At 60.3% G+C, this 10,156-nt stretch overlaps 1 protein-coding gene across 1 annotated transcript in view; it reads right to left on the bottom strand.

The window, feature by feature from the left end:
- Positions 1-1,338: 1,338 nt before the first annotated feature.
- The window catches only part of LOC140717682 (1-phosphatidylinositol 4,5-bisphosphate phosphodiesterase beta-3-like), a 112,639-nt gene continuing 103,821 nt past the window's right edge, over positions 1,339-10,156 (bottom strand). Inside the window, exons 22-27 of the mRNA XM_073031324.1 lie at positions 9,197-9,296; positions 7,510-7,614; positions 5,710-5,801; positions 2,236-2,374; positions 1,882-1,926; positions 1,339-1,595 (exon numbers count right to left, since the gene is read on the bottom strand). Coding sequence (XP_072887425.1) covers positions 1,372-1,595; positions 1,882-1,926; positions 2,236-2,374; positions 5,710-5,801; positions 7,510-7,614; positions 9,197-9,296 — 705 coding nt within the window. The 3' untranslated portion in view covers positions 1,339-1,371. The remainder of the gene's footprint in view (positions 1,596-1,881; positions 1,927-2,235; positions 2,375-5,709; positions 5,802-7,509; positions 7,615-9,196; positions 9,297-10,156) is intronic.

The following is a 10,156-nucleotide window of genomic DNA, read 5'->3' as shown; positions in this document are numbered from 1 at the left end:
GGTTGGGGAGGGAGGTTTGGAATGGGAGGTTGGGGAGGGAGGTTTGGAATGGGAGGTTGGGGAGGGAGGTTTGGAATGGGAGGTTGGGGAGGGAGGTTTGGAATGGGAGGTTGGGGAGGGAGGTTTGGAATGGGAGGTTGGGGAGGGGGGTTTGGAATTCGAGGTTGGGGAGGGAGGTTTGGAATGGGAGGTTGGGGAGGGAGGTTTGGAATGGGAGGTTGGGGAGGGAGGTTTGGAATTCGAGGTTGGGGAGGGAGGTTTGGAATGGGAGGTTGGGGAGGGAGGTTTGGAATGGGAGGTTGGGGAGGGAGGTTTGGAATGGGAGGTTGGGGAGGGAGGTTTGGAATGGGAGGTTGGGGAGGGGGGTTTGGAATTCGAGGTTGGGGAGGGAGGTTTGGAATGGGAGGTTGGGGAGGGAGGTTTGGAATGGGAGGTTGGGGAGGGGGGTTTGGAATTCGAGGTTGGGGAGGGGGGTTTGGAATTCGAGGTTGGGGAGGGAGGTTTGGAATGGGAGGTTGGGGAGGGAGGTTTGGAATGGGAGGTTGGGGAGGGGGGTTTGGAATTCGAGGTTGGGGAGGGAGGTTTGGAATGAGAGGTTGGAGAGGAGAGGGAAGGATTGGGAGCTTGGGGAGGGAGGTTTGGAATGGGAGGTTGGGAGGGGGTTTGGAATGAGAGGTTGGGGAGGGAGGTTTGGAATGGGAGGTTGGAGAGGGGGGTTTGGAATGGGAGGTTGGGGAGGGGGGTTTGGAATGAGAAGTTGGGGAGGGAGGTTTGGAATGGGAGGTTGGGGAGGGAGGTTTGGAATGGGAGGATGGGGAGGGGGGTTTGGAATGGGAGGATGGGGAGGGGGGTTTGGAATGGGAGGTTGGGGAGGGAGGTTTGGAATGGGAGGTTGGGGAGGGAGGTTTGGAATGGGAGGTTGGGGAGGGAGGTTTGGAATGGGAGGTTGGGGAGGGAAGGATTGGGAGGTTGGAGAGGGGGGTTTGGAATGGGAGGTTGGGGAGGGAGGTTTGGAATGGGAGGTTGGGGAGGGGGGTTTGGAATGGGAGGTTGGGGAGGGAGGTTTGGAATGGGAGGTTGAGGAGGGGAAGGAAGGATTGGGAGGTTTGGAATGGGAGGTTGGGGAGGGAGGTTTGGAATGGGAGGTTGGGGAGGGGGGTTTGGAATGGGAGGTTGGGGAGGGAGGTTTGGAATGGGAGGTTGAGGAGGGGAAGGAAGGATTGGGAGGTTTGGAATGGGAGGTTGGGGAGGGAGGTTTGGAATGGGAGGTTGGGGAGGGAGGTTTGGAATGGGAGGTTGGGGAGGGGGGTTTGGAATGGGAGGTTGGGGAGGGAGGTTTGGAATGGGAGGTTGGGGAGGGATTGTGCACACTCACATGGTCTTGCTGCCCTGCTTGATGGCGCGGGTGACGAGGGAGCGCCGGCGCGCGGCGTTGTTCTCCACCTCACTGAGCTGCTGGGCGTGGTCCCTCCGCAGGGCGTCCATGTTCTTCGTGTGCCGCCTTTGCATGTGCTGCAGCTCCTTCTGCTGTTTCTTCAGCAGCTTCATGTAGGCCTTGTGCGTCTTCAGCTCCTCCACCGGTGTCGTCGTCACCTCTGCACCCGGCAGGGACCCGCCAGCACACAAAAACACCCGTGAGAGGGGACGTGCAGAACCCCGCCCTCCCCGGCACGCGCTACCGAGTCTCCCCCTCCTACTCATGGGTTAACCCCACCCAGACTATAATCTGCCCCTCAACCAACCCCCAACAACAAGCTACAATCTGTGGAGCGGGTCGTGGGCCAAGCGGCCTGTACCGTCCCACATTCTATGAGAGGACTCAACAGCGAGGCCCAGGCCTCCCGTTGCCACGGTAACTACCCAGGCCCAGCCTGCACTCACCTGATAAAATGCTGGGAATCGGATCCTCCTGCAGACGGCAGTTACCTGGGAAGGGGGGGAAACAGGCGGGGACATTAAACATGGCCGTGGTTTAAACCTGGTGAGCAATCTAGCAGCAGGAGCCCGCGGACCCTTACTCTCAGCCCCGACCAGCATTACACCGATCGCATTTTATCCCACATCAGATCTGACCCCTCAGCCAACTAACAGCGGCCAATTCACCCACCGAGCCCGCACCCCGCACGTCGCTTGGGGAGGGGGGAATGGGAGAAAACCCACTCGGTCACGGGGCAAAAACCCGGCAAAGACACACGCTAGCCCACTCTCCCCGCTGCCCACAGCCGCGCCAGGTACCTGGTTCTACGCTCGGCTTGGTCTCGCCGATGGACAGAGTGAGGGAGCCCCTGGAGATCGGGGTTGCAGTGCACACGTCTGGTTTGTTCTTCAGCTCCTCCGCGGGGTTGGGGGCTTCCAGACTGAGCGGCCGCAACGCCTGGGCATGAGCAGAGAGCGGACCGGGGAGGAAAGAGCAATTTATTAAGTCAGGGCGGATTTATGGTCCATCTGCACAATCTGCACAGGGAGAACGGAAAGCTTGTTTAAAAGATTAGCTTTATCTGTCACGTGTTTATCGGAAGACAAGACATGAGTAGAATTAGGCCATTCGGCCCATCGAGTCTGATCCGCCATTACATCATGGCTGATCTATTAACCCTCTCAACCCCATTCTCCTGCCTTCTGTAACTTTCCGCACCCCGACTTATCAAGAACCTATCAGCCTCTGGTTTAAATATACCCACTGACTTGGCCTCCACAGCCGTCTGTGGCAATGAATTCCACAGATTCACCACCCTCCGGCTAAAGAAATTCCTCTTCACCTCAAACATACAGTGAAATGTGACAGCCAACACTGTGATCAATTCTGGTCCCCTCGTTCCAGGAAGGATGTGGAGGCTTTAGAGAGGGTGCAGAGGGAGATTCACCAGGATGCTGCCCGGATTAGAGAGGGTGCAGAGGAGATTCACCAGGATGCTGCCTGGATTAGAGAGGGTGCAGAGGAGATTCACCAGGATGCTGCCCGGATTAGAGAGGGTGCAGAGGAGATTCACCAGGATGCTGCCCGGATTAGAGAGGGTGCAGAGGAGATTCACCAGGACGCCGCCTGGATTAGAGAGGGTGCAGAGGAGATTCACCAGGACGCTGCCTGGATTAGAGAGGGTGCAGAGGAGATTCACCAGGATGCTGCCTGGATTAGAGAGGGTGCAGAGGAGATTCACCAGGATGCCGCCTGGATTAGAGAGGGTGCAGAGGAGATTCACCAGGACGTGCCTGGATTAGAGAGGGTGCAGAGGAGATTCACCAGGATGCTGCCTGGATTAGAGAGGGTGCAGAGGAGATTCACCAGGATGCCGCCTGGATTAGAGAGGGTGCAGAGGAGATTCACCAGGATGCTGCCCGGATTAGAGAGGGTGCAGAGGAGATTCACCAGGATTCTGCCTGGATTAGAGAGGGTGCAGAGGAGATTCACCAGGGTGCAGAGGAGATTCACCAGGATGCTGCCTGGATTAGAGAGGGTGCAGAGGGAGATTCACCAGGGCGCTGCCTGGATTAGAGAGGGTGCAGAGGAGATTCACCAGGGCGCTGCCTGGATTAGAGAGGGTGCAGAGGAGATTCACCAGGATACTGTCTGGATTAGAGAGGGTGCAGAGGAGATTCACCAGGATGCTGCCTGGATCAGAGAGGGTGCAGAGGAGATTCACCAGGATGCTGCCTGGATTAGAGAGGGTGCAGAGGGAGATTCACCAGGATGCTGTCCGGATTAGAGAGGGTGCAGAGGGAGATTCACCAGGACGCTGCCTGGATTAGAGAGGGTGCAGAGGAGATTCACCAGGGTGCAGAGGGAGATTCACCAGGATGCCGCCTGGATTAGAGAGGGTGCAGAGGAGATTCACCAGGATGCCACCTGGATTAGAGAGGGTGCAGAGGAGATTCACCAGGATGCTGCCTGGATTAGAGAGGGTGCAGAGAAGATTCACCAGGATGCTACCTGGATTAGAGGGTGCGTCTTACGAGGAGAGGTTGAGCCAGTGAGGGCTTCTCTCTTTGGAGTGAAGGGGGATGAGAGGTGACTTGATAGAGGAGTCCAAAGGGGCAGAGATTGAGTGGACAGCCAGAGACGGCCCTAGGGCAGAAAATGACTAATACAGGATGGGGAGGGGGCATAATTTTAAAGCGACGGGGAAGTATAGGGGGATGTCGGAGGTAGGCTTTTCGTGGTGGGGGTGCCCTGCTGGGGGTGGTGGCACAGGCAGATACGTTAGGGACGAGAAGGGCTAAATTCTGAAGGAAGGCAGTTTTTAAAAAAACTTCTTCGAGTACAAGAAGGGCGAGACTGCGCAGGCGCGTGACGTAGACAGGGCAGCGGGGAGAGTTTAAAAAGACCACCTTGTGCAACGGGGCAGCGGAGTGAGCGGAAGGCTTAGGCGGTAACGGGAAGAGGCGAGAGCGAGGCCCCATCTCTTTTCCTCCCCTTGACGAATCGGCCCGGACAGACGGAGGAACAGCAGGGCTCACACAGCTAACGGTTTAAAAAGTTCGTGTGTTTGGAGACCTATTTTTCCTTGTTTCGCTCCTGTAGAATTAGGTAGCATGTCTGCAGGGTTAGTGCTTTGTTCAGGGTGTCAGATGTGGGAATCCTGGGAGACCTCCAGCCTCCCTGATGGCCACGTCTGTGCCAGGTGAACCGAGATGCAGCTCCTCGGAGACCGTGTTAGGGATCTGGAGCTGTAACTTGATGACCTACTGCTTGTTAGGGAACGTGTAGAGATGATAGACAGGAGCTACAGGGAGGTAGTCATCCCGAGGCTACAGGGGTCAGAAAACTGGGTGACTATCAGGAGAGGGACGGGAAATGCCCGGATAGTGGAGAGTACCCCTGTGGCTGCCCCCCTCAGCAACAAGTATATCGTTTCGGATGCTGTTGGGGGGTGGGGGGGATGACCTGACAGGGGACGGCCACGGTGACCGGGTCTCTGGCACTGAGCCTGGCGCTGTTGTGCAGGAGGGAGAAGAGGAATGTGGTAGTCGTAGAGGATTCCATAGTCAGGGGAACAGACAGGAGATTCTGTGAGCCTGGTAGAGAGATACCCGCATGGTGTGCTGCCTCCCAGGTGCCAGGGTACGGGATGTCTCGGATCGGGTCCGGAATATCCTGAAGGGAGAGGGCGAGCAGCCAGCTGTCTTGGTACATGTTGGTACCAATGACATAGAGAGGAAAAGGGAGGAGGTCCTGAAGAGAGATTTCCGGGAGTTAGGAAGGAAGCTGAGAAGCAGGACCTCCAGGGTAGTAATCTCAGGATTGCTGCCTGTGCCACGTGCCAGCGAGGGCAAGAATAGTAGGATCAGGCAGATGAATGCGTGGCTGAGAGACTGGTGCAGGGGGCAGGGCTTCAGATTCTTGGATCATTGGGATCTCTTCTGGGGGAAGTATGACCTGTTCAAAAAGGACGGGTTACACCTGAACCCGAAGGGGACCAATATCCTGGCGGGAAGGTTTAATACGGCTGTTAGGGAGGATTTAACTTAATTTGGCAGGGGAATGGGAACCGGAATGATGGAGCGGGTGGGAGGTATTCACCAGCAACGTCCGAAAGGGAATCGGGGGAGCACGAGATACGAGCAGAAAGTGAGCCTTGGGGGAGAGAGTAGACGGACAGGAAGAAATTCAACAGAATTCACAGCCAACTACAGGTCTAGAAAGACAGCAGAGGGTGGGACGGAGGGAGGGAGGAATCAGACCGGGGTGGAGGGGGTCTGAATGCCACTCACCTCATCGTCACCGGTCAGCGACACCAGCTGTTTGGACCTCTGTTCCATCAGGTTTACGTGTTTGATCGGATTATACAGAGCCTTGATATAATCTGTTGAATAGCCAGACAAATTCTTCTGTTTACACCGAATCTCCCTCCACACCGTCCCATCACACCCTCCCACCGAATCTCCCTCCACACCGTCCCATCACACACTCCCACCGAATCTCCCTCCACACCGTCCCATCACACCCTCCCACCGAATCTCCCTCCACACTGTCCCATCACACACTCCCACCGAATCTCCCTCCACACCGTCCCATCACACACTCCCGGGGTCAGACACAGAGTGAAGCTCCCTCCACACCGTCCCATCACACACTCCCGGGGTCAGACACAGAGTGAATCTCCCTCCACACCGTCCCATCACACACTCCCACCGAATCTCCCTCCACACCGTCCCATCACACCCTCCCACCGAATCTCCCTCCACACCGTCCCATCACACCCTCCCACCGAAACTCCCTCCACACCGTCCCATCACACCCTCCCACCGAATCTCCCTCCACACCGTCCCATCACACCCTCCCACCGAATCTCCCTCCACACCGTCCCATCACACCCTCCCACCGAATCTCCCTCCACACCGTCCCATCACACCCTCCCACCGAATCTCCCTCCACACCGTCCCATCACACCCTCCCACCGAATCTCCCTCCACACCGTCCCATCAGACCCTCCCACCGAATCTCCCTCCACACCGTCCCATCACACCCTCCCACCGAATCTCCCTCCACACCGTCCTGTCACACACTCCCACCGAATCTCCCTCCACACCGTCCCATCACACCCTCCCACCGAAACTCCCTCCACACCGTCCCATCACACACTCCCGGGGTCAGACACAGAGTGAATCTCCCTCCACACCGTCCCATCACAATTCCTGGGGTCAAACACAGAGTGAATCTCCCTCCACACCGTCCCATCACACACTCCCATCTCACACTCCCGGGGTCAGACACATAGTGAAGCTCCCTCCACACCGTCCCATCACACACTCCCGGGGTCAGACACAGAGTGAATCTCCCTCCGCACCGTCCCATCACACACTCCCGGGGTCAGACACAGAGTGACTCTCCCTCCACACCGTCCCATCACACACTCCCGGGGTCAGACACAGAGTGAAGCTCCCTCCGCACCGTCCCATCACACACTCCCGGGGTCAGACACAGAGTGAATCTCCCTCCGCACCGTCCCATCACACACTCCCGGGGTCAGACCCACAGTGAAGCTCCCTCCACACCGTCCCATCACACACTCCCGGGGTCAGACACAGAGTGAATCTCCCTCCACACCGTCCCATCACAATTCCCGGGGTCAAACACAGAGTGAATCTCCCTCCACACCGTCCCATCACACACTCCCGGAGTCAGACACAGAGTGAAGCTCCCTCCACACCGTCCCATCACACACTCCCGGGGTCAGACACAGAGTGATGTTCCCTCCACACCGTCCCGTCACACATTCCCGGGGTCAGACACAGAGTGAAGCTCCCTCCGCACCGTCCCATCACACACTCCCGGGGTCAGACACAGAGTGAAGCTCCCTCCACACCGTCCCATCACACACTCCCGGGGTCAGACACAGAGTGAAGCTCCCTCCACACCATCCCATCACACACTCCCGGGGTCAGACACAGAGTGAAGCTCCCTCCACACCGTCCCATCACACACTCCCAGGGTCAGACACAGAGTGAAGTTCCCTCGACACCGAGTACACGGTCGTGAGTTTAGGGCAGGGAGCCCAGGGAGGCAGAGACCTGCGTGTGTGTCTGGGACGAAGTCCTTCACCTCCGTAAAGACAAAGAGCGCAGGCAGTGGGAGGGGCTGGTTCGCCTCGTTCCGCAGACAGATGTAGCGGTAACCTGTGCAGTGGGGGTGTGAGGAGGGGTGGAGGGGGAAGAGTGAGGAGGAGCAGGGAGAGAGTGCGGGGGAGCAGGACAGGGGAGAGAGTGGGGGGGAGCAGGACAGGGGAGAGAGTGGGGGGGGAGCAGGACAGGGGAGAGAGTGGGGGGGGAGCAGGACAGGGGAGAGAGTGGGGGGGAGCAGGACAGGGGAGAGAGTGGGGGGGAGCAGGACAGAGTAGAGGTAGAGGGAAGGCAGGTGGGTGAGGAGAGAGAACGAGAGAAAATCAATCACTCCCCACTCCAGCACCCCTCCCCGTCTCTGTAACCCCCTCCGACCCCTACACCCCTCCCCGTCTCTGTAACCCCCTCCGACCCCTACACCCCTCCCCGTCTCTGTAACCCCCTCCGACCCCTACACCCCTCCCTGTCTCCGTAACCCCCTCCGACCCCTACACTCCTCCCTGTCTCCGTAACCCCCTCCGACCCCTACACCCCTCCCTGTCTCCGTAACCCCCTCCGACCTCTACACTCCTCCCTTCCGTAACCCCCTCCGACCCCTACACCCCTCCCTGTCTCCGTAACCCCCTCCGACCCCTACACCCCTCCCTGTCTCCGTAACCCCCTCCGACCCCTACACCCCTCCCTGTCTCCGTAACCCCCTCCGACCCCTACACTCCTCCCTGTCTCCGTAACCCCCTCCGACCCCTACACCCCTCCCCGTCTCTGTAACCCCCTCCGACCCCTACACTCCTCCCTGTCTCCGTAACCCCCTCCGACCCCTACACCCCTCCCCGTCTCTGTAACCCCCTCCGACCCCTACACTCCTCCCTGTCTCCGTAACCCCCTCCGACCCCTACACCCCTCCCCGTCTCTGTAACCCCCTCCGACCCCTACACCCCTCCCCGTCTCTGTAACCCCCTCCGACCCCTACACCCCTCCCTGTCTCCGTAACCCCCTCCGACCCCTACACCCCTCCCTGTCTCCGTAACCCCCCTCCGACCCCTACACTCCTCCCTGTCTCCGTAACCCCCTCCGACCCCTACACCCCTCCCCGTCTCTGTAACCCCCTCCGACCCCTACACCCCTCCCCGTCTCTGTAACCCCCTCCGACCCCTACACCCCTCCCCGTCTCTGTAACCCCCTCCGACCCCTACACCCCACCCCGTCTCTGTAACCCCCTCCGGCCCCTAAACCCCTCCCTCTGTAACCCCCCTCTGGCCCCTACATCCCTCCCCGTCTCCGTAACCCCCCTCTGGCCCCTACATCCCTCCCCGTCTCCGTAACCCCCTCTGGTCCCTACACCCCTCCCCGTCTCCGTAACCCCCCTCTGGCCCCTACATCCCTCCCCGTCTCCGTAACCCCCTCTGGTCCCTACACCCCTCCCCGTCTCTGTAACCCCCTCTGGTCCCTACACCCCTCCCCGTCTCCGTAACCCCCCTCTGGCCTCCACTCCCCAAGAACAACCCACCTCCTGGAACTGTACAAGCGTTCTCTGCAGACAGTCTGGTTGCTGCACTGTGGGTCGTCCCACGAGTTGTATCAGCAACCCCCACCCAAGTGTCCTATCCCCTCCCCCAAAACCATCCCCACCCTCACCTACCGGGCCGGATCGCTGAGACTGGGAGGACCCGGTGGCCGATGAACTTGCTGCCTTCCTCGAAGACGGCCACCCGTAGCGAGGCGAGTGTTGGCAGTACGACCTGCGGGAGGAGAGGGTGAGAGCGTTGGCTCACTCTGCAGGCGCGGAGGGAGGGGCTCGGTCTGCAGGCGCGGAGGGAGGGGCTCGGTCTGCAGGCGCGGAGGGAGGGGCTCGGTCTGCAGGCGCGGAGGGAGGGGCTCGGTCTGCAGGCGCGGAGGGAGGGGCTCGGTCTGCAGGCGCGGAGGGAGGGGCTCGGTCTGCAGGCGCGGAGGGAGGGGCTCACTCTGCAGGCGTGGAGGGAGGGGCTCGGTCTGCAGGCGCGGAGGGAGGGGCTCACTCTGCAGGCGCGGAGGGAGGGGCTCGGTCTGCAGGCGCGGAGGGAGGGGCTCACTCTGCAGGCGCGGAGGGAGGGGCTCACTCTGCAGGCGCGGAGGGAGGGGCTCACTCTGCAGGCGCGGAGGGAGGGGCTCACTCTGCAGGCGCGGAGGGAGGGGCTCGGTCTGCAGGCGTGGAGGGAGGGGCTCACTCTGCAGACGTGGAGGGAGGGGCTCACTCTGCAGGCGTGGAGGGAGGGGCTCACTCTGCAGGCGTGGAGGGAGGGGCTCGGTCTGCAGGCGTGGAGGGAGGGGCTCACTCTGCAGACGCGGAGGGAGGGGCTCACTCTGCAGGCGCGGAGTGAGGGGCTTGGTCTGCAGGCGCGGAGGGAGGGGCTCGGTCTGCAGGCGCGGAGGGAGGGGCTCGGTCTGCAGACGCGGAGGGAGGGGCTCACTCTGCAGGCGTGGAGGGAGGGGCTCGGTCTGCAGGCGCGGAGGGAGGGGCTCACTCTGCAGACGCGGAGGGAGGGGCTCACTCTGCAGGCGCGGAGGGAGGGGCTCGGTCTGCAGGCGCGGAGGGAGGGGCTCGGTCTGCAGGCGCGGAGGG

The sequence above is a fragment of the Hemitrygon akajei genome, chromosome 28, assembly GCF_048418815.1.
Source record: "Hemitrygon akajei chromosome 28, sHemAka1.3, whole genome shotgun sequence".
Classification (NCBI taxonomy): domain Eukaryota; kingdom Metazoa; phylum Chordata; class Chondrichthyes; order Myliobatiformes; family Dasyatidae; genus Hemitrygon; species Hemitrygon akajei.
The sequence above is the reverse complement of the archived record's forward strand: the minus strand, read 5'-3'. Positions and strand labels throughout refer to the sequence as shown.